Raw genomic sequence first — 22,837 nt, 5'->3', positions numbered from 1 at the left:
CAGTCAGGATTTCGGGGTCGCAAGCTTACAGTAGCGCATAAGTCTTCTCGTTGCTTTAACTTTCAATCGAGGCACGGGAAGTGAAGAGGGGAGTTTTCTCCTATGCGAACTTTGAGTAGCCTCATGAGATCACAAGAATAGTTATCTTTGTACTGTTCCCTAACTAACTTACATATCATTACAAAAGATGAAATTAGACTACTGGGAATAACCCCAGGGGATAGCGTTAGCGAAAGTAGACAGCGAATGCGGATTGGGTTATTGAGCCGCTGGTTGGTAAACAGATCTATATTTAGACCATAATGGTTTTGAGTCGATATTGATTTTCAAGGGAATCAAAGGAGGGAAGAAAAGAATTTGTGTCTTAATGCAACAACAACAACAACAACAACAAAGAACATTCGAGCGAATTTTCAAGCAAATTTTGTCATTCTTTTTTCAAAACTGAAGCGAAAAACCTGATGGATTTGCAAACCAAGTACACTTTTCAGAGGCCAGATCGGCTGAAAACGGTTGTGGAGAATGACATGATTTTGTATGAAACAGAGTCAGGATTTGGAGAACTGGTGGATAAGCACAAACTGAGAGTTCAGACGAGTTCCACACTTTCAGGGTGTGGGGGTCCTTTATTGATGAAGTTATTTTTTTTTCTTTGCTACGAGATGGAAGGAACATACCCCCCCCCTCCCCCAGGATCCCCTCCCTTGGCTGTGACTTAAGTTCATTGTTATTGCATTTCTTGACAGAAGAGAACTCCAGTCCAAGGAGCATGCCGGATTTCTGGTTGTTTGGCGACATTAAACTTACAGATCATCAAAAAGTTCTACTTGATGTGCCTGAAGGTGCGAAGGATAAATTGGGTTTTCCACGAAAACCCCCAGCTGCCACACGAGAGAAAACCTTGCTTTGGGATAATGGAGTTATACCGTATGAGTTTGACTGCAGCTTGCGTAAGTGATTCAGAAATTACAGAACCGCATCAACAAGGACGTTTTTGAGCTACGGAGTACATCTGAACATCTGATGTTCTCTCGAGCGGCTCACTTTTGTAGATAGCATCACCCCATTGCTGAGCGCGATTGACCAGTGGTAGGGCATTACTGGCATTGCTGGAAGCAATCAGTCGAATTTGATTTTTCTCAGCCTCCTAAGAAACTTCTTCCTAAGAAACTTCTCTTATATAAAGCTACAGATTCAGTGTTCGCAAAGTCAAGGCTGAAGTTTATAGGCAAAGAAGTCCTCTGCAACGGATTGCTGTGTGTTCAATGCGCGCCAATAAAAGAGATCAAATTCGTAGCTCAAAGCGTCACTGCTTTTCAAAGCTCAACTCAAAAGTCTAAATGTTGGGAGTCGAGGATTGTCATTTACTTCTTGCAAATTCTCAAGTTAAAACCAAGTTACATGAAATTACTAACAAGTTATCATGATTTTCATGTAATTTATCCTCCACGCTACTGTTAGCTGTTGTTTTATTATTTGAGTTTTGCATGCAGCTTAGTATCAAGTTGACGAATTCATGTAAGGGACTAAATTTCTCTAAATGTCAGTTAGTAAACGTGAAAATTTCCAGCCATTTCTCCGCCATTTCTATTGATGATCAGTGCGAGACAAAGACAAATGGGATTTCCTTCTTGTTTACCAACGGGTTTCTAAACGCCAGTTACCAGAAGTCTACAACCGCTTGTGAAATCTCTCAACGCCGTCCATTTTAGCTTACGAGCAAGCTATCGCATTTGGATTTTACCTTGCGTCATAACCGCTTATTACACCATCGGCAGCAGCTCATGACAAAAATTATTGAAACCCCTGTTTACCTGGTAGCAGTTTTGCATACCGCATTGTATACCTTCATTGTTTGAGATCATTTAAAAATCAAATCATAACATTTTTTTTATTGTCCTACTTTTATTTCTACACAGAAAACATGCCAGAACTGCAAAGAATAATCCGACTGGCTATGAATGACTGGGAATCGAAAACCTGCATCAAGTTTATAGAAAGAACCAACGAGAAGGATTACGTCAATTTCTTTCGAGGAACTCAGTGAGAAAAATGGTTTTTTTTAGATCAAAGTGTTTGTGACCATGTTTTAATTCTAGCAATCGTTTAATCGGGTTATTGTTTGATATACGCACATCTTTTCGACTTTTAATGTTTGACTTCGTTTTACATCCCTCTCTCGACCTGCATCCAGTTGTTACAGCACAGTAGGCAAGGCTCGAAATGAACGCCGGGAAGTGTCTGTCGGATTCGGGTGCGAGTACCATCACGTGATGGCACATGAGCTAGGTCATGTGCTTGGATTTTGGCACGAACAGAGCAGACCCGACAGAGACGAGTACGTGAAGATAATTTGGAAAAACGTGAACAGAGGTAGATGAAATGAATTCGGTTATGTTTTCCATTTTTCATAGAATTTTAGATATTAGCTCGGTCATGACTACTCTAACTTTTAGAAAGAGCTGGATGGTAATAAGGTGTTCAGATTCACGCAGTAAACTGGAGAAACTGGCTCATTTTGCTCATGAGACACTGCTCGTATCTGCATTCCGATGTAAAGGATTGTTTAGAATCAATTTACTTCTTCTTCGATCACAGGCTGGGAACACGCATTCCTCAAACAGACGTGGCAAGCTGTGGACTCTTTCGATACGCCGTATGATTACAACAGCATCATGCACTACCGACTGAACGCTTTTTCGCGATCAAGGAGAAGAAAAACAATTATACCCCTGAAGAAGGATGCGCACAAAGTCCGGCCCTACAGAAAGATATCAAAGATTGACGCGATTCAGGTTAAAAGGATGTACAATTGTGATGGTAAGACTTTCTTAGCTCTAAAACAAATCGGAATCTAATTTTAACGTGCCAGCATTATTGCAGACAGATTTGTAGGACGGAAGTGGTTAGACTCCCGAACCCCAAGTGAACTGAGTACAAGCTGTTACGCCGCAAAATGTAACATTAACGCGAAATGTAACAACTTTTGACGCAAAATGTAACATTAACCCGAAATGTAATTTCGACAATTTACACTTTATTTACAAGGCTCATGTCCAAGTCTCTCAGTTATTTCGAGGCTGTAACATTTTGCTTGTTACATTTCGCGTTAAAAATGTTGTTTCATTTTGCGTCAAAAAGTTGTTACATTTCGCGTTAAAAAGTTGTTACATTTTGCGTCAAAAGTTGTTACATTTTGCGTCAAAAGTTGTTACATTTCGCGGCGTAACACAAGCCCCTTCCCGGACGAGGTCACAATTATTGTGGTCTGAGAAAAACGCGTTGACGGTGAATTCATAGGGACAATTAAAAACATTTCATAATCTTTGACAACTTTCTTTTAGTTATCTCTCTCTTCAAACCGAAATCAGATGTTGAGCAATCACGTTTTAGTCGCTGTGGTTACGTTTGTCTTACATGTTTGAAACACTGGTATACATTTCTTGGATTGCGGCCCGTTTAAGTAGAAGAGATACCATTACGCTTGCCAAACGAAAGGGAGATTGACTATCTTCCCATCATGTTTTGTATGTAGTGTCTGTTGATCTGTTTGTCGCTGTCAATTGTTCAGTGACATCATTTTGTCTCCTCCCTAGCTAAAAATCAAAGACTTTTGAATAATTCAAGTCTTGAAGCTTTTAGACGAGCGAAAAGAGCCGTTGGCGAAGGAGGATTGGTAACAATCAGAGGATCCAGTCTCCGCTCAAAAGAAGGTAAACATTGCAATACCAACTAAGACAACTTTTAGCTCCATAACTATCGCAAATAACAGCGGCAATGAGAGAAGTGAGTAGTCTTCAACTGAAAATATATAAATAACGACTAATCAAGTAAATAATTTCTATAAGATGTCCATGATGCATAATGATTGTGACATTTGAATACTGAGGTAATTAACGGTTTTATTTAAACAGAGACAGAGAAAAAGAAAAAGACGACGAAAGATCTAAACTGTAAAGATACAAGTACAGCCTGTCCTTACTGGGCCAAGAAAGGTTTCTGCGAGGCACGGCAGGACATCAAACTCACGCATTGCAGGTTAAGCTGTAACGCCTGTGATGAAGGTAACAACAGTCGAACATGTGTTAAGCGGTAACCCACGGGGAATGACGGGGTGACAGCTAAATATACAGGGTGGTCGCTTAACACAGGTTCCACAAATAAGGGGTATTATGATACATTCAACTCACTCTCTCTTTTCTGATTGGCCGAAAGCGTACAGTGAATTTTCGAAATCAGCGCTTGGGAGGTCATCAAGCTGCAGATTATACAAAACACTAAAGGTCACGGATAATCATGTCATGTATGACCGCAGTGCATGATTTTAAGGGTAATCATATTAAGTTCGCTCGCTTTGTGTTGCTTGCCGTCAGCGAAGACGCAAAAACTACTAATAAAACAGTTATTAGATTCGGTTTTTAGTGATATCCAGAATAATCAAGGCCTTAGTAAGGGTTATCGTAACCCCAGCCTTGACCTTGATTATTCTGGATATCACAAGAACCGAATCTAATAACTCATTTTTTCTCTTTATTTATTAGCAATTGAGGTTAAACCATCAGAAAAACCTGACGGTGAATGTGTAGATAGAAATGACGCTTGTGAACTCTGGGTAAAAAGCGGATATTGTGAAAGTCGACCCGACATAATGCGCGTGGAATGTAGGAAAAGCTGTCGCATCTGTAGTAAGTTGTCCGTGTCTAACTGTCAAATGATATACAAGGGTAAGAGTGAAAGGGAGGGGAGGGGAGGGAGAGGAGAGTGGGCGAACGACAAGAATGAGCGGCATGTCATGGATTGAACAAAAATGGCACGACTTGAAATTTCCCATCCTTATCACCACCTCCAACAGAAGCAAACGAATCAGGTGATCTGTGCAAAATAGCTAATTACACTCCAGTACTATATATGAGCCGTACAGCCCCGCGCATGACTATTTGAGGGCTGTAAGCAATGAAAGTAGGGACGTACAAAGCCATTCGACCCCGCGAGAAAAGAAGAAAGGAAGAAAGAGAACGGGGGGCGGTTATTTTACAAATATTTGAATGAGACAAGTTGAGCCGGACTTGGTCCTGACTAACCTGGAGACCGATATTAAACCTTCCAGCCCTCCGACTCTATACACTTTACTGATTCACGTGCACTTTACACTTTGCACTTCACACTCTGCACTTTGCACTTTGCACTTTGCACTTTGCACTTTGTACTTTGCACTTAACACTTTACACTCTACTGCACTGTACACTTCACCGACTCACGTAGCAGCCAAACGCATCCCTCCCATCCAATCAATAGGTACATAGTATCAACTTGGTCGAAAGCTCTAATGGTCACAACTCATTGTTTGGAGGGGGTGGGGGGGGGTGGGAAGGTATTGAAAAAAAGGTAACATTGACGCTAACTGTTACCCTTAAGAGATGCCATGAATTTCTTTGATTAATCGTTAGCTGACGAGAAATGTATCGACATGGATCCACGTTGCCGTGCCTGGTCCAGGTGGAAATATTGCACCGATAAGGCATATAAGAACGTTATGATGCAGGCGTGCAGGAGAAGCTGTGGATTTTGCGTGGCTGGTAGGGGACTTTCTCATCCAATGTACCGGTTCTCTTTATTACTTTGGACGAGATTTTTCCCACTCTCTTAAGACCAGTCTATGTTCCTCTCTTAGAGGGGAGGAGAATCATGGGCTCCAGGCTCTTACGAGCTCATCAAATTACGGGTATTCCGTCGATTCACAATTTTTGTTTGGATTTTTATCGTCTAAAAAAACTTGCGCCCCTCTCTCAACCAATCAGATGCGAAACTAAAACCAATTACGTCTTGGTCACCCGCGCTTACCCGCGCTTTTGGCAGTTTGCCCGTTTTCACTTTGAGTACTGCTTGGCACTTTAGGTTATTTTCGTTCCTGTGGATTGGTCGTTGTGACTACCTCGGTTTTGGGGTAACGAAACTCAATTTAGAAGTGTTCTGACGTAACGAGAATTCCAATTTTGATCGTAGAAACCCATGACTGCAGGGATCGTTTGAAATATCGCTGCAAAAGGCTAAAAGACGAAGGATACTGCGAATCAAAGAAACCAAACGAGCGAAACTCCATGAGAAATATGTGCGCTTTGACCTGCAACTTTTGTTGTAAGTGTGTGAATTTATACATATGTAGAAAATGGATAATTAAAAACTTGAAAAGCGACTTTGGATGACACCATTTTAACCGCACAGTTTAAGTCAGTGTTTCGCACAGAAGAAGTAACTGTAAGAACTTAGGGTATACAGTATACAATTTATATTATTTTATTGTTTTTATTGTAGTTGCTATTTTTTTGTCTTGTTTATACAACTTATTCAGGAGATATTAAGCTAAACTTGGGACATCTTAACTACCAGTCACCAATTTTTTCGAGCAATTTTTTTTAACGACATTTACAAACGGTGACTTATAATTTCAGACCGTTGGCAAGTTGCAAACAAGCAATTTCAAAAAGGCCTGCAAACAAAGTACATTCGCTCTTTTAATATTTCTTGAACTCCAGACAAAGATGTAACCGTGGCAAAAACAAAACCGGCAAGAAGACCTCCTTGTGTGGACACAATGAAAGCCTGTTTCGGCTGGTCAAGGCTTGGTTACTGTTTCGCTGACCACAGAGAGAGTTTCATGCGAGAGTACTGCAAAAGGAGTTGTAACCTGTGTTCTAGCATGAGTCCAGATCACACAAGTAAGTCATTCAGTGACGTGTGTATATCCCAGACTGTATGCAGTTTCTTCTTTGCGGCGAAGTCCGTCGCGCGAGTCAAAAAAACTAATAATGTTAGCACGCTGAGTGGAAGCTTTGGATTTTATGGCTAAGAGGTTGCTGTTTGATTTTAGCTGAAAAATGTTTAGATAATGACATCATGTGTGAAGAACTGAAGGGCCGCGGATACTGTGAACAGGCGGACAAGAAAAAATACATGGCGTTTCATTGTAAGAGAACTTGTAAACTGTGTAATAGAAAAGAAGGTAAGCCCTTAATATCGAATACAAAACTCTAAATTGTCTATGGCAGAACTTTTTCGTCAATTTGCTCTTCCTTACATAATTCAAGCAGCCTTTGAGCTTGCCTGATTACACATGGCTTCATTTCAACTGACAAAATCAACGACGAAAAACGCCAACAAAAAGAGTAAATAGCTACGTTAGCAAGCGGGTTAGTGACTTTTGTAATTCAAAACGAGTCAATTAAGTTATCCCCCTTTCACCCATCCATCGCGGCCTGTATTTGCCTTCAAAAATCATAGTCGAATACTTATGTGTGTGTAAACATGTTCACACCTGTTTCCCGATAGGAGCACATGTACATTTTATTGCAAATGTTTAAAACAGTCTAGACAGTCAGTGTTTTATTATCTGCTGGATTATATATAGTGAGAACGAAAGAAAATTCATACTTACGCTGTTTGATTTTTTTCTTGTTGATTTTATTAGAGATGCCAGCACCATGCAAGGACAAGCATAAATCCTGTAACGCTTGGGCAGCAAGGGGTGGCTGTCACGTTAGAGCACTGTACATGATGAAATATTGCAAACGGACCTGCAACCTCTGCCGATCGATCGGATTATACCAGATAAGTAAGTTGCTTACCTCACATTTCTCCTGCCAGCTAAGCCAGATATTGCCTGGATATGCTTCCATTTTCTCATTCAAATGTATCATATTTTTTCAGAGCCCACGCTTCAAAATTCGCCATGCATTGACAAGCACCCTTACTGCCCCAGATTGACTGAAAAAGGCTATTGTAATCTTTTTTCTAAATTCATGTACAAGAAATGCCCACTGAGCTGTGAAGCTTGTTACCCAGGTAACGCATTCTTCCAGATTACTTTTTCTTTGTTTTTTCCAGTCTCTTTCGCAGCCGTTCTTTGGGATGTCACGCAACATTGCCGTTTCCCTTGGGGTGAGCGTCGCGTGACATCCCAAAGAATAGCTGCGAAGGAGACGAGTCTTCCTCCAGCCCGTTATCTTCATGGTTGGGCAAAGAGGTGCGAAGCGAAGGTGTGAAAACCAAATTTACGCGGCTCGAGTACTGGACGATGATTGAAGAAGGGAGAACAGTACAGTTTCTTGCGAAGAAATATGTTATAATTATACTTCAGTATGCAATTTTATTACGCTCAAGGACCTTTAGGTATTTCAGGGAGGGAATGAGACAGATCAATTTATTTTTGGTGTAGCAATTTTTTTTTCTACAAGATATTCTTACTGAGGAATTTTCAGCAGATAAAACTTTAGCCGGCACAGTGGCCTCTCTTTTTCTTCTCAAGTAGACAGTGTATCTCCGAAAATAAAAGAGAAAAATAGAGGGAGAGAGATGGAGAAAAATATCTGTATTTTCTCTGTGAAGCCTTTAACCCCTAAGAGTGATTAGCATCTAATTTCTCCTTATGATATCTTCCCTGAATCAAATATTAAGGCCACGAGGATAAAGGAAATGATCACCAACTAAAAATGCTCTTCATTGTTGAACAAATTCTCCATGTCAGCACCTTAGGAAACGTAAAGTGTGGAGTAAATGCATAGTGATGTTAGAGTGTAAAAGGGCAACAGACAAACATGTTTTTCATTTGCTTCTCTCCCAGAGGTTGATAAAAAATTGGCAGAGAAATGTAAAAATAAGATGGATGATGCTAACTGTGAGCATTGGGCTGGACTCGGCTACTGTCAAAGTAGGGCTAACTTCATGACTGACAAGTGTCAACATGCATGCAATTCATGCCCTAAAGGTAACAACTAACTTAGGAGTGAAATCTTGTACCTATATCTTATTTGGCCAAAGGAAGTCTGGGCACAAGACGGTGGTTTTTCCTTAGAAAGCCAATCACTTTTCTCAATAGCAAACTGGAATAAGAGAGGGGGAAAGGGGTTAGACCAAAAGACAGGTAAGCCAATCCCCCCTCCCCCCCTCCTCTTTCCCGCAAAGTTTTGCTATTGATATCTTCAGTTTTTCAAGTAAATACTGGTTTTCAACGTGTACCTTACATTTTAGATGAAACTCAAGGAAGAAAGAGGCTGTTTGGAGTACAACTATCAGAGGAAAGATCCTATTTGGTTTTAAGGCCCCCCCCCCCCCCTTGTTGTTCATGTAAAATAAAAAAGAATCAAGGAAACACATGATGACGAAGAGTTTACATTGACAAACTAAAGTAAAATGCTTCGTGTTTGTTTTCGTATATTCTTTTCCAGAACCTGTTAAAACTCGACCAGCTAAACCTAAAGGTAAGTTCACTTTAATTTGGTCCTAATTTCAAGATCTCAGGTTCATGAAATTTTCCTGAAGCCCTCAAGGTTTCGGCCAACGTTGGAAATAGTAGCTTTAAGATAAAGCTTCACACTTATTTACTTTTCTTATCCTGGATTGCGACTTATTTCTCTGTTTTTGTTCTTCTTTAGCCGTAGACAATTCTTCCCTCGAGTTCCTTTGCAAAGCTAGTACATTGCCTGACTTTACGTTCCTTTTCGTAACACCTCATAGGTATAAGGTGTCATGACCCTTGCAAAAAATGGCTCGAGCGAGGACAGTGCACGACTAGATGGCGAAGACGTTGTATTAGGACGTGTTTAACTTTAGGATGTGACGAGGAACCCGTAAGGCCAGAAGGTGAGAAACCATCTTTTCTTTTTTTTTTTCTTTGCACTATCGTGATAATGCTGTCCATCTGATATTGAGAAATTATTGGATGATGTTCAGCATGATATGATGAATTATCAATGCCGAGGTCTGCGTTATCTGCCGAAGCCAAAGGCAGATAACGCTAACAAGAGGCTTGACAATTCATAACATCATGCGAAAACCGAATTCACTAATTATTTTATTACACATTTTTTAAATGAAACAAGCTGGAAAAGAAGGAAGTGCGCCCTGAATTTGCAAAAGTTTGAGAACACAACACGCACAAGGGGCTTGGAAACTAGGCAGATTTTGAACTTGACATTATAACCCAATAGCTGCTGCAGATAGGTGCTTTAACAGCGAATGAGAGACAGAGGTTTCATTAACTCCCATGAGTGACCAAGACAGAATTTCACCTTGCAATATCTATACAATATCAACCAGATAAGTGATGAGAATAAAGAATGAGATCAATTGGGGATAATTAGTTGACCTAATACTAAATTCTCTGAATTAACAATATAAAAGTTGTATGGTTGACAGTAAGGAGAATTACAAATTTAATCTGGGAGTTTAAAGGTTAAAAGCGGGTAACTGGCGGTCTACCGCCGCCCATAAGACCTCCTGCAGCCAGGATCTTGTTTGGGTTTTGCCCTACGGCACAGCCGCCTATGACATCATCGAAAGCCGCCTGTGGAAAAAGTTATCGAAATCCTTGGGAGGGGCCTTTGAGTTTTATCAGAAACCAGAGAGCCAGCGAGAATTCAAACTTTGTTAGACTTGCTGGATAAGGAAAAAAAATCATAGATTCCGGCAAAGCTGAAAAAGCACAAAAACTGAAAAATAATTTTAACATAACCTTAACTGACCCAATCCCCAAAACCGAAAGATCCAATTAATCCCCCTCCTCCCTCCCCCCTCCCTCACTAATAAGAGACAGTTTGGGAAGTAACGATACGAGACTTCCAGATAGCCTGTTGTTAGTTTGAAAACAGGGCACCGAATAATGGAGTAAATTTTCTCTACCTAGTCTCTATGCCGTTTCATCGTAATTTCCGTGTTTGGTTCCTTCAGTTGCCTTTTGCTTCTTGTAGTTCTTGAAAATCAGAGGTTACCACTGCATTACTTATCGCTGAAAATAATTCCTGCACAGGAACTTGTTCTGAACCCCTTGGAGTAGGATGGGCTAACACTCTGCCAGACAGTGCCTTTAACGCATCATCGAGTCTCTTCACGCGTAAGTAGCTAGAGATCATTAAGAATTTGTCAAAATCCATTATATTCGCAACGAATCTTAGGGTAAATCGAAAAAAAAAGTATTGTCATTATCATAGCTTGCCGAATTTTTAAGTACGCAAGGAGCCCGCTAATATAACTTGCTGTGATTATTTCTAATCTAGGTCCATGGGACTTTGGTCCATATAATGGAAGACTCTATCTACAGGACGATCGCATCAGAAAGAGAATTGGTGGCTGGTGTGCGAGACACAAGAACCATAATCAGTGGTTACAGGTGGATCTTGGAAAGATTAAGTCCGTAACAGCTGTTGCCACTCAAGGTATAAGCTCTATTTAGGGTTAGGACACCTCCAGCTTCGTTACCGGTGGAGGTCGGAAGTTGGAACGAGCGCATGAATTGCATATTGTACGAACCCTACAAGCTTTTGCACGCTCATGTTTTGCTCGTGCATATCCCATCTCCTCCATATCGAAGGACTTAGATAAAAAAAAAGGTGCTTTCGGTTAGTTTTGCCCTTGTATGCTTTAATTACTCTTATTGCAGTTACGACCAACTTTTGGGGGTTGGCTTTAGAACACTCGCTTAGGCAAGAGGAACCGACACGCTTCTTCTGGAATTTCTTTATTCAGTTAAATCCTCAACTGTTCAACAGCTCAACAAACTAAGTCAAGTCTTGTACACATCCATACGAACTTTATTAGTGAACATTTTTGGGTTATAGGCCTTTCGATTTTGGAGGATTAAATCACTCTGTAGAACCTCTAACCCAAATATTCGTACAAAGTTTGTAGGAGCGAACAAAGCACTTGATATTCTACGCAATTAGAAGTCAAAAATCACAAACAGGAATTATGTTTTTGGTCCAAACCAAGGCCAAGAGACAAATCCAAACAAGAACACCATTAACAAAACCCAGACCGGAACTACGTTGTTCATGTTGTTCATTGCAAACATACAAAATATTTTGATCAATCTGGTAAAGGTATACAGGTTCAAAGCTAGACATCTAAACATAACACGCTAATCAGGAAACGTAACGTAACGTTGGGTCTAAATCTACCTTTGACAACTAACTTCACAACATTACTTAGAGAGAAGCGCAGAAAGAAACACAATCCACCAGAAGATATCAGAATTTGGTGTATCATTTCTGTTCATACGGCTTCAGACATTACTTTTATACCCGAAACAATACAAGAAGATCCAAATTATAAATGAGCTTATGAATTATCAATTGACTATTGTTTCTGTCAGGTCGAGACAAATATTACGAGCACGTTAAATCCTATGAGCTGGCATTTAGCAAGGACGGAGTGCGATGGAATCGTTACAAGGAAAACGGAAGAGTTCGGGTGAGATTCAAATACTTTCTCTAAGTTTACGTAATTTAAATTGAAGGAGTGTAGATATTATGCCCCTCCCTGAGAGAGCGTAAAAGTTTTTACGAATTTGAGCGTAGGTCCTTTTCAGTCGACCTTGGTGCAAAATATAGACTTATACCACCGGTATGAATTTATTCCAGAGGATTCATATACAAGAATGAGACGGGTGTGTGCGATTTCAAGGTTTGGCGCCATCTCGAACTGGCTGACCACTCGCCTCGATTTCATGAGAGAGCTTTGAATCCCGCTGGCTAAGTGTCCCGCGGGTTGACGCGCTTTGGTCTGAATGTTATGAGAAGATACGTATAATTAAATTCGAACCAAATGATCAAACACACTTCACTAATCAATTACTGTTACTAGTTATCAGGTGTTAGTAATTTTATTTTTTCACTTTCTTTCGATGAAAGGTATTACCGGGAAACTGTGACAACTTTACCCCAGTGATCAACAAGTTGATCCGGCCCGTTCAGGCCAGGTTTGTCCGGTTTTATCCCAGAACTTACAACAATATATGTATGAGAGTCGAAGTGTACGGATGTAGCAGGCAAAAAGGTGAGGCGAGACAGTAAATAGAGTCTGTGAAGTTAGTTAGATCGTCCTGTTGGTAAGCGCTCTAAAATAAATATATCTCAGCGTTTATTTTCTCTATTATCAGGTTATGAAATGAAGAGAGGACGTTAGGGACGCTAGCTTCCGTGTTTAAGATGGCATAACTGGACAACAGGGAGAAGCCACTGGAAGCTTCCGTATTTGGACTGTGAAGCCTGGTTAACAGGAGAAGCCTCCGGAACTTTTAGTTACATGAAGCAAGCAGTGCAATGGGAAACGCTTCCGCTGTTAGATAATAGGTTTGCAGATGGAAAAGGCGGGGATTAGCATTAGCTAGGCTTGAAGCGCTAGTTTTGAAAGTGGCTTGGGTAAAGCATCAAACTTCACATTTAGGTAATGAGTTTGATATGCAAATGATTGAAACGATTTTGCTTAGATATCATGTGTCGAACCTCGGACGACCCATGAAATGTTTTAGTGTTTTAGCTGAGCCTCAAACAATAATGGGAGTGATAAGGGAAAAGCAACAATCAAGAGGATCACCTAATTCCTCTGATAGCATATAACAACCGTTGTAACTTAAGTTGGGGGGGGGGGGGGGGGAAGGGGACAGGAAGGATGAATCAGGGCGTCGGCTGGGAAATGTCAATTTTGAGTTGAGACGGACATCCAATGTGCATTCTCGCTTACGAAGGGCAAATTTGATACTTTTTCCAAAGTCTTTTTCGTCAACACAATCATTCCTCACGTTTTCCGTCTAAGGGATATCAGATCGAGGTTGGCCTTCATGAGGAGGTCTTGGAAGAAAGACTCGTTTGCTAAACCATGTATAGACATCTCAAGTCGACCTGACATTTCCCAAGGCCAGCGATATGAGCCTGGTTTGTTTCCTTTGTTTTCTCGTAATGCTACTGAGTTCTTGCGTAGACTTTGTGACCCCTAGCTATTCCTTACCTCTTCCTTACTTAACATCCTCGTTCAACGATAGCACCTTAACCCGCTCACTGAAAGCGATTGAACAAATCCTAGGTGCCTTGGAATTCGTCCTCCACTGTTTCAGTAGCGTAAGGACACAGTTGCATGCTTCGTTTATTTCGTTCAGTTTCTTGGAGATGGCCTAGAGAAACTGCCGCGTTCTTGGCTCATCTTCGAGCAGCGTCAGTTAGTTCTTTTAAGGGCTAATATTTAAGTTATTTTAGAAAATTGTGTAGATGAGATCATACGTTTTTTTTTTAAAGTTTGCGTAAGTTTGCTGACACCCAGTGCGTTCATATGAACATTGTGACGTAAAGGCATTCAAAAAAAGCCAAAGTTTCGCGCGATGTCCAAGCACAAGAAATCTTGGAAACCACTTCAGTTAGATATTTTCATAAAATGTACATATATATCATTTTAGCGAGAGATATTACTGATATTTTCACTAGTTATTTTTTAAAAAGTCCACAAGTTTTTCTATTCCATTTACGTGTTTTTATCTTTAGTGCGAAGTTTGTGATCAAGGCTATAGTTAAATTGATCATATAAACTTTTATCGAAGACAAGCTTAACTATCAAAGACATTTTGCGATTGTCAGTAATCTCATTCGTACTTATTCTCTCTCCTTCTTACTACTATTGAGTAAACCTTTAAAAAAATCTCAAATAGCCCAGAAACTTAAAAAAAAGTTAACTTATCTTGCAACAGTTTTTGTATCAAGTCTGTTGTGTTAACGTGACTGTCGGATCACTTGACTATTTGTGCGTCTCACAGGACAAAGTCAAGAGCAATATTTTCTTGGAGGAAAAGTAGTTTCTTGCGGCAGTGTGATCCATTTTATAAGTGCCTATTTTAGACTGATTTTCTTCCCTTGGAGCAGCTCATAATCATGGGCTAAATTGTTTTCAAATCAGGAAAGAGGTTTCGTGGAGAAATCTATCGCCTTCAAGTTCGAGGCTTCAAGGCAGAAATCGCTATGAAGAGACTAGGGAATGGTATAGATGTATAGACTTTACACTCTGTAAATGGAAGAAGGATATGAAAGAAAGAGAAATAGATATATTTCAAGGAAGAACTGATGTTTTACGAGTATGAACGCAGTATACTCATCATAGCATGTGATTATGCTTTTACGAGAGAATGTACCCACAAAGTTATATTTCTGATGTTTCCGAGTAGTTTCCGTTTCTTGTCAGTTCCTCTCTCTTCCAAGGATGCTCTCTTGTAAATATCCGTTGAACGTACTGATTTTCGCTTGCACTCATTGCCTTTCGAGAGCCTCCACAAAGAAGAGAGGATTTGTTCCCCTTCTGTTTACTTTAAGGTAGGCATTTTACTTTATTGCACTTCGAGGTAGCCATTTTTTCTGTCTAATTTTGCTGAATACATTGTTTCCGTGAATTTCGTTTTAGCTCGAATATTGACTCGCTTCAATCACGTGCATCATCTGCCTCTAACCATATTTATGTAGTCAGTTTTTCACCGTTATGTTCGTAAAGAAATCGATAATTTTGTTCGCATTTGTTTGCAAAGACATCAATAAAATCATATTAGTTAAGAAACTTCGATTGTCTTTCTTTTTTTCAGTGGAGGGAGTCCTTTTCATGCTAAAAATATTCTTTTTTTTTCTTTGACTTTTATCCTTGACTGTGACTTTCGTATGTCGACTTATTGCAATATAGTTATCGTTTGTGCTGAAGTTTTGTCTTTTCGGTAAAAAGCGGTATTGCGAGAGTTTGATCCGCAAAGGCGAGTACCTTTGTGAAGTGTTCACCATGACGATCCCAAACTCCAGTGATGAGTCTTACCAGAGTGACAACCAAATGCTACTAGCTATCGTAAGCCAAAAATTCTGGCCTAGTTTGAACTCGATCCTTTGGCGTTGTGACAAGACCGGGGAAGTTGCATGAGACTAGCCAGTTTGTTAACCGAGTTAGCGAATGGCCTGGCACGAAATATGTGAAAAGTCTTCCTTCGCCTAATCCATCGCGGCGTCACCGCTGATACCGTTGACTCCCATCATGATGGCTATGCCTGTTCGCATGAGTCTACCTTCCAGAAGTGAAGAGGCCCTCTTAAAAGTGATTGCAACACTCCGATTTCCAAGCCACAGAATCAACATACAAAGTTACAGCTTAGGGTCTCGTGAAAGGAAGTCATTTGAATGTAACGCAATCACCTGGAATGGAGATACCTTTTCCTTGAAGGAAGCGCAGTACTTTCCGTTTTATTCTCTTGTGGTTGTGTTTTTTTCTGTGGGGTTCTACGAACCCTTTCTATTTCAATGAAATCTCAAAAGGATTTCTTGGTAAGATGTATTCCTAAATAACCTGTTGCATAGCGCCCAGTGAACCCCTCTCAGTTGTTGTATTTCAAGCATGTCTATTTGGTCATTCTCTTCCGCCGCGCTCACAATTTTAATTAATACAGGCTGTTGTTTCAATCGACAAACTATTAATTTTCTTAATATTATCCTCTTTCGTTTGTGAATTTACTTGAAAACTTGTGATATTTTGTAGCAGCAGTCTTCCTCGAAGAGCAAATATTGCGTCATAAAGGGTCTCGTGATGAATCATGGGAATAGATGGCCAACCAGTCCGTGCCACGACCACGACATCACGTGACGAAATTGTTGTGAGGAAGGCCAGTTTTATCCAACTAAAGCGAGAGTGAGCGACGTCTACAAACTAGAATGGCAAATTTAGCTTTTGATTCGCCTGTTACTTTAGTTATAAAGACTCCAAACCAAAAAATTGACGATTTAAGAATTGATTGTGCCTTGGAATGGTCAGTGGAACAACTAAAAAAGCATCTTTCGAGCGTGTATCCAACCCAACCGGTAAGGAATTGACTTCCGTTTGTGATGGAATCGTTTTGTTTCTAATTAGATAGATAAAGTTTATACTGATTTCGTTGGTTCTGTATTCAAGGAAAGCCAACATCAGAGGATCATTTATTCAGGACAGCTACTGAACGATAATTTAATCCTTAAAGATGTGTTCAGAGAGGTGAGCAACTGGAATTTGTGCGCGGGTATGAAGCGTCTATGTTTATCGATGCATAGAAAGCCATACATTTTATCCCCATCACTGATACTTTCTTACTTTCTTACTTTCAACTGTATTCAGCATCAGCCCGCATACATGGCCAAAATAGATAGATTTGAGTGGATTATTATTGTTTAACGTGAGATGCACAGAGAACTCCCACTATGTGCATCGAAAACTGTCTTTGCTTCTACCCACGAACGTGACAATACATAAATTACAAAGCATGTCGTGAATTTTTCTTGCACAGCTGTCTTCCTTTAAACAATGGATCTTTCTCTTATTTTACCGTCCTATTTCCCCATTCAGTTTTCTCGTTGATTCGTTTGTCTCGGGCAAGGGGAATTTATGAACTGTAGAAACCTCGTTGAAATATGTCAGCCAATGGTATGGATGTAAATTAAAATTCTATATCTATTACATAACTGAATACAGCACCAAATTGACTGAAAAAATGGTTTACAATTGAATTGCAACGGTGTTTTATCATTTTCTTGAAACGCAAACAACTCATTCATACTCGTGTATATGTTTTAACAATAATTAAATTTATTTATTTTTGCCTTTTCTTGTGCTACTTTCACTTTTGCTTAAATTGAAAGGAAATCCCGGACCCTCACCTTTCAAATGAATCTTATGGATCCTCTGGTTGGAAATTTCACACATTTCACAGCACACATTTCATGGTGAAAGTTAAAAAAAGAGGAAAATTTTGATAATTTATTTTGTACTAAACTCCACTGAAACGTTCCACACGGTATGCTAAGTCCATAATGTTAAAGGTGTATCACAACAACCAGTCTATACATTAGTTTCCAGTTATTCTATAGAAAGAGATAACATTACTACTTGAGTATTCATAGTTCTATGCATCTCTTTTACAAATTGTGCCACCTTTAAAAATCTTTCCTCTCACTAATGTGCATCTAAATACAAGATGCAACTGAGGGTTTGCAAAACATTCAAGAATTCTCCTTGCCCCCAGTGCAAGATGATGAGCCTCTGCAAATACAGAAAATTGAAAATAAATTGAAAATCGAAAATAAATATTATGTGTCAAAATTTGTGCAGATCTAAAGCTTCATAAAGGTGTTTATAGATTTCTATCTAAACACTCCTATTGGCAAACAAGAGCATGCATACACTGTAGTATCTAATTTTTACTCATTTTATTCACAGAAAATATAAATTTTTGCCTGGGAGAATTATTGTACTGTTTCCAGTAAAAATAATCAAAAGTTATTTTTGTCATCTAAAACAGCATGTAGATGGGAAACAACATACTGTTCATCTTGTATGCCCAATGAAATCAGAAACACAGTCTACCACTGATTCTAAGGGAAAGGTAAGAGTGTGCTGAATTTACTTGACTTGTCTCACATGTGCACTTATGTTTAAAATAATTTGTTTTTATCATTATTTCAGAATGAACCTAGTGCACCTACAACAAATGCCAACACCTCTACTGAGATGCCATCCACAGCACCAACTACTTCACAGATAGCCAGTGATGGACTCAGATACAGGGGAGCCAATACACCAACATATCCACCATTTAACATGTTCCAGTAAGTGTTTTACTTTTATGTCTGACTTGCTAAATTATCATCATCTTAAGACATCACTTTATTACTTGTAGCATAGCTTGTGTCCTACAGATGTTAATTCTATCTGTAAGTTTTTTGTTGTAGAAATGTTTCCAAAGGAATAGTGCATTGAAAATTACCTCTATAGTGTACACTTCATTTCCTTCTTCAGGGGAAACTAATTGGCTCTCTGCTAGTATACATGTAGGTAAATATATGACTAGAGAGTTTTCATTCTAGGACTCTTTTGGAAGCTACTCAATGTATATGTTAAATTGAAGCATTGTGATACTGGGTTTACTTACCAAGGTTCAATACATTCACTGCACCTTTTTTGGGTGATTCATTTTCAACTGCTTTATGTTTTTATCATACTCGCTTAATAATAATTTTTGTTCAGTTGGAATCTTTCTTAATTACTTTTCCTCATCCTACAGCCAGCAGATGGCAAATGCTGCATACAACCTTCCTGCCCAGGGACTTGGCTATGCAGTGCCACCTTTTGTTCCACCTCCTTACTGGATGCAGCAGATGTTTGCGCAGCAGATGGCTGCTGGAAGGATACCCCAGCCTAATATGTACATGCCAGCCAATTAGTAAGTGTCTTCTTCCATGTGTTACAAAAAGTGCTGTTTGCTGGCAAGTATGTTTATCTAGAAATTCTTCAAGTTGTTATGAAGAATTGAATTTAGTAGGAGAATGATTGGAGGAAGCGTACACTGGGAAGAGTTTCCCTGCATTTTGTAACTGGAAGCAGCCATCATTGTATACCTCCTGCAGAAATTTACAGCTAACAAAAACCTTAACCCTTCCCTTTTTAACCCTTTAACTCCCAGATCAAATTTGTTATTCTCCTTGCTGTCAACCATACAATTCTTATAATGTTAGTTCAGAGAATCTAGTATTGGATCAACTAATTATCCCCAAATTGCTATTTTTCTTTATTCTCATCAAAGGGTTAAGAACAACCAAAAAGAAATTTCTTTTTTACAATATCAACACAATAGTCTGAAAGAAGGTTAGGAAGAGAAAAAAAAAGGTTGAATAGGGAATACTATTGGATTTGAAGTAAATTATTAGTGCTAAAACTATGAGAAATGTGTAGTTGACAGTGTGGATAATGGATAACAAGGTCTTAGTGGTGAAAGGATTTAGGAAGCCTGTGATAATTATTTCCAGCCTATGACATTTTTTGACAACCCTGCCTATAACATCCTGTATTTCTTTAAGTAACTGCCTGGGTGCCTTTATGGCTGAAAGGAGGCGTGCTTGTTGGAAGAAAGGCATGTACTGATTTTGTTGTAGTTGTAACTTAAAAAGTTATAAGTTTTAAGGCATTAGAAACAGGTTGTATGCCTACAACATTGTATTTAAAAAAGTGAGAGAGGAGGAAGGGGGGGGGGGGGAGAAGGGGGCACTTACAGTACTTGAGAGGGGCACTTTTTTGACTTAATGGCAAGGGAATGGGTACTCGATTGGAGAAGGGTGCTTATGAGAATAAACAATAATTTCCAGCTTACAACTTACTAAAGCAAAAAGGCACCATAAATTACCATTCATGTGATATAAAATATGGTATATTAAACATGATCTGCTGACCTTTGGCCAAACCTATGCATATGTATGTTGAAAGTGGTTACTAACTAATACACATACCTGTACTTTGACAACCTGTTTGGTTTTCTTTGTGTTATAAGAAAAATTTGAGTCAACGCTGATGCCACATTGCTTTTCTTTCTGCAGTGGCTATCCACAAATGCCCTACCCCTGGTTCCCTCAGGCTGGGAATGTCCCTGCACCACAAGTACCATTGGCCAACCCACCAGCCCTTCATGTACCGCAGACCCCACCACCCCAGCAACCTGCAGCTCAACCACAGGCACCCCAACCACAAGGGAATGAAAATGCTCAAGGAAATGCCAATGCAGGACCTCTATTCAATGATGAGGATGATGATGAAGAAAATCCTAACCGTGATTGGCTAGATAAGATTTACACGTTGTGTCGAGTTGGAATCCTCCTGAGTATTTTTTGGTTTTATTCATCCACTACTCGTTTTCTGGTGCTGATATTGACCTTTGTTCTCATCTATCTGTACCAATCAGGGGTGTTTGCTATCTTCAGAAGAGGTAAATTTTGACAGTAAACAGTTCATCTTCATTACACAATCCATTGGAAGTATGTTATCTTTGATCCCTGTACACAATGGATAATATGTGCAGCTACAGTGAAACAACTTTCTCTTCAGCTTTTCAAGTCTTAAACTCCCACACTCTTTATAAGTTCGTGTATTGTGCAAGGTGCACAATTATTGAATAATGATGTAACTTACTTAATTTCATGATAATGATCAATTAATTTCCTGGTGAATTGCTTTTCTAGGCAATAATCGTCAAGAAATTCCCATGCCAGCTCCTGCACCACCCCCACAGCCAGAGCAACAGGCAGAACAGAGACAGGGTGGAAATGTATGTACATCTACATGTAATGTGTATGGTCTCTTCTGGAGCTGTTTGGTTTTTTATGTCATTTACTTATTTTGTCAAGTTATGTGACATAATTATTTTGCTGTTACCACCCTATAAGATGTGGTTATAATACACAAGCAAAATGCATTTTTTGCTTAGGTTAATTATGATTCCAAGTAATTATTGTTGAATCATTCTTTTAATACTATTTTTGCATCTGTTCTACAAGATTCATTTTGCATTTGGTTAACAACAATAATAAATGTACCACAATTTGTTTCTGTTGTTGTGGGAATGAGGCTATTTTCATAATGTTTTGTTGTTGTCATGTTTCCTATCCAGGCCCCAGACAGTCCTCAGGGAGATGTTACTGATAATGCTCCACAAAACACAGAAGAAAATGGGCTTGGAAATGGGGATGAAACAACTGCCACACCTGCTCTACCTACCCCTCCCCCGGGACCATCAGCTGCAACTGTTGCCTTCAACTTTGTCACTTCCTTCTTTACATCACTGTTCCCAAATACACCTGCTGTGCAGAATTAATGTATTCAAATCACTGTTATCGAGAAAGAGTCTTAATGTCTACTTTTAACATTGCAATGGACCATTGTCAGAGGACTCTTAGTGAGAAATTTCTGTGAAAGTGAAGAAGATACTACAAGTATTTATGTCACATCCTGGTGGCCAAGACTAGGTTTAGATGGCTGGGCAATGATTATATAAATGTAAGATATAAAAACGCCAATAAGAGAGGTAAAAAAATAATAAGAGATATTTTTATACATGCCAACATAAGTGACTATGCCTAAATATATCTGGATTTAATTGTCATTAAATTGACAAGTTAATTCTCCTACATAGCTATTTAGGCCTTAATGTACAGTTAATTAATCATAATCTTTCCAAAAAATGCTACATTTTCTCGTGGTGATGAATGTTCTTTTGATATTGCAACATGTTATAGTGAGGGGTATCAGAAGATAGAGGGATTTGCAGGGGGGGAACAGAAAATTTTTCACCAACCCCAAGCTGGTAGAAATGAAGGAAACCCTTGAAAATCAGGGGTGCACATAGTTAAATTTTTGTTGCACTGTTGCGATTTCTCATAAAATTTTTCTTTGCTTGTTGATGCATTTAGCTGGGACAGATGAATTGGTCTTAGCCCAGTTCGTTTACATATAATAGCCCAAGAAAGATAAAGGGAATGACAAGTTTTATTTAACTTAATGTAAGGCTTTCTAGGTATCTGTTTTGAAAGTTGGCACAAACTGTAATTAGAGACTTTACGGATGTGTTTTGCTAGAATGCCTTTCATATTCTTTAATTTACACTCAGGGAATTTCGTTTGAATCACAAAATTTGTCAGTAGAGGATACAGGAGAATATTTTATTTAAGATTCCAAGAGGTACCATTTCCAGATTGTGATGTTTCAGTTAGCTTGCACTCCTGAATGCTACTTATTAGTACATAAAGAGTGTCAAACAAACCCTGAAGAAATGCACTATGCTAATTACTGTTTGGGAATATTTCCGTGCGATGTTTTAGAAGCAATTTTGTAGTATAAGAACTTCTGTACAAATGAAAATAGTTGTAATGAAAATTAATTTTCCCTTTGCTATGATGGGTGGTTGAGTTGGTTGAAGTTACAGTGGGTTTTTTTATTGAGGTCCAATTACCTGCAATATAGAAATATTTGTGGACAGTGTTGTACAAAAGGGACGGGTAATGTAAATAGACAGGGTATGTTTAACTTATCTATGCAAATTTTATGTAAACAAGGCAAAAAAGAATAAAGATTTTGTCGCCAGCTTCATCTAACTGAAAATTGTTCGTGTGGTTACAAGCAGTGTTCGTGTTACACACAGAGTGGGTAGGAATTGTAGGCGCGTAAAGCGGAAGTACATGTGAGCGGAGAATTGTTAAAGTCTGGGTTC

General features: G+C 39.2%; 2 protein-coding genes across 4 annotated transcripts in view; both read left to right on the top strand.

Moving 5' to 3' along the window:
- LOC113674299 (uncharacterized) overlaps positions 1 to 15,360 on the top strand; it is a 28,629-nt gene extending 13,269 nt beyond the window's left edge. For 2 of the 3 annotated variants that reach the window (XM_027190780.2, XM_027190782.2), the window contains exons 3-23: positions 747 to 950; positions 1,920 to 2,043; positions 2,195 to 2,373; positions 2,599 to 2,820; positions 3,597 to 3,713; positions 3,915 to 4,064; positions 4,542 to 4,685; positions 5,448 to 5,576; positions 6,004 to 6,135; positions 6,534 to 6,716; positions 6,869 to 7,000; positions 7,466 to 7,609; positions 7,705 to 7,839; positions 8,618 to 8,761; positions 9,222 to 9,254; positions 9,511 to 9,636; positions 10,802 to 10,885; positions 11,049 to 11,207; positions 12,143 to 12,240; positions 12,681 to 12,825; positions 12,929 to 15,360. In XM_027190780.2, the coding sequence (XP_027046581.2) occupies positions 747 to 950; positions 1,920 to 2,043; positions 2,195 to 2,373; positions 2,599 to 2,820; positions 3,597 to 3,713; positions 3,915 to 4,064; positions 4,542 to 4,685; positions 5,448 to 5,576; positions 6,004 to 6,135; positions 6,534 to 6,716; positions 6,869 to 7,000; positions 7,466 to 7,609; positions 7,705 to 7,839; positions 8,618 to 8,761; positions 9,222 to 9,254; positions 9,511 to 9,636; positions 10,802 to 10,885; positions 11,049 to 11,207; positions 12,143 to 12,240; positions 12,681 to 12,825; positions 12,929 to 12,954 (2,810 nt within the window). In that variant the 3' untranslated portion in view covers positions 12,955 to 15,360. The remainder of the gene's footprint in view (positions 1 to 746; positions 951 to 1,919; positions 2,044 to 2,194; positions 2,374 to 2,598; positions 2,821 to 3,596; positions 3,714 to 3,914; positions 4,065 to 4,541; positions 4,686 to 5,447; positions 5,577 to 6,003; positions 6,136 to 6,533; positions 6,717 to 6,868; positions 7,001 to 7,465; positions 7,610 to 7,704; positions 7,840 to 8,617; positions 8,762 to 9,221; positions 9,255 to 9,510; positions 9,637 to 10,801; positions 10,886 to 11,048; positions 11,208 to 12,142; positions 12,241 to 12,680; positions 12,826 to 12,928) is intronic. The other variant, XM_089199770.1, reaches the window with a different exon arrangement.
- A 960-nt stretch (positions 15,361 to 16,320) lies between these two features.
- Positions 16,321 to 22,728, top strand: LOC113674222 (homocysteine-responsive endoplasmic reticulum-resident ubiquitin-like domain member 2 protein). Its single transcript, XM_027190696.2, has 8 exons — positions 16,321 to 16,637; positions 16,729 to 16,806; positions 18,107 to 18,190; positions 18,271 to 18,413; positions 18,869 to 19,027; positions 20,175 to 20,560; positions 20,814 to 20,899; positions 21,242 to 22,728. Exons 1-8 carry the CDS (start codon positions 16,491 to 16,493, stop codon positions 21,443 to 21,445), a joined length of 1,287 nt encoding a protein of 428 aa, XP_027046497.2. The 5' UTR covers positions 16,321 to 16,490; the 3' UTR covers positions 21,446 to 22,728.
- Positions 22,729 to 22,837: the final 109 nt, after the last annotated feature.

Source organism: Pocillopora damicornis, chromosome 3, assembly GCF_964200805.1.
Source record: "Pocillopora damicornis chromosome 3, jaPocDami1.2, whole genome shotgun sequence".
NCBI classification, from domain to species: Eukaryota; Metazoa; Cnidaria; class Anthozoa; order Scleractinia; family Pocilloporidae; genus Pocillopora; species Pocillopora damicornis.
Note: the sequence above shows the minus strand (reverse complement) of the source record. Positions and strands in the feature narration are given on the sequence as shown.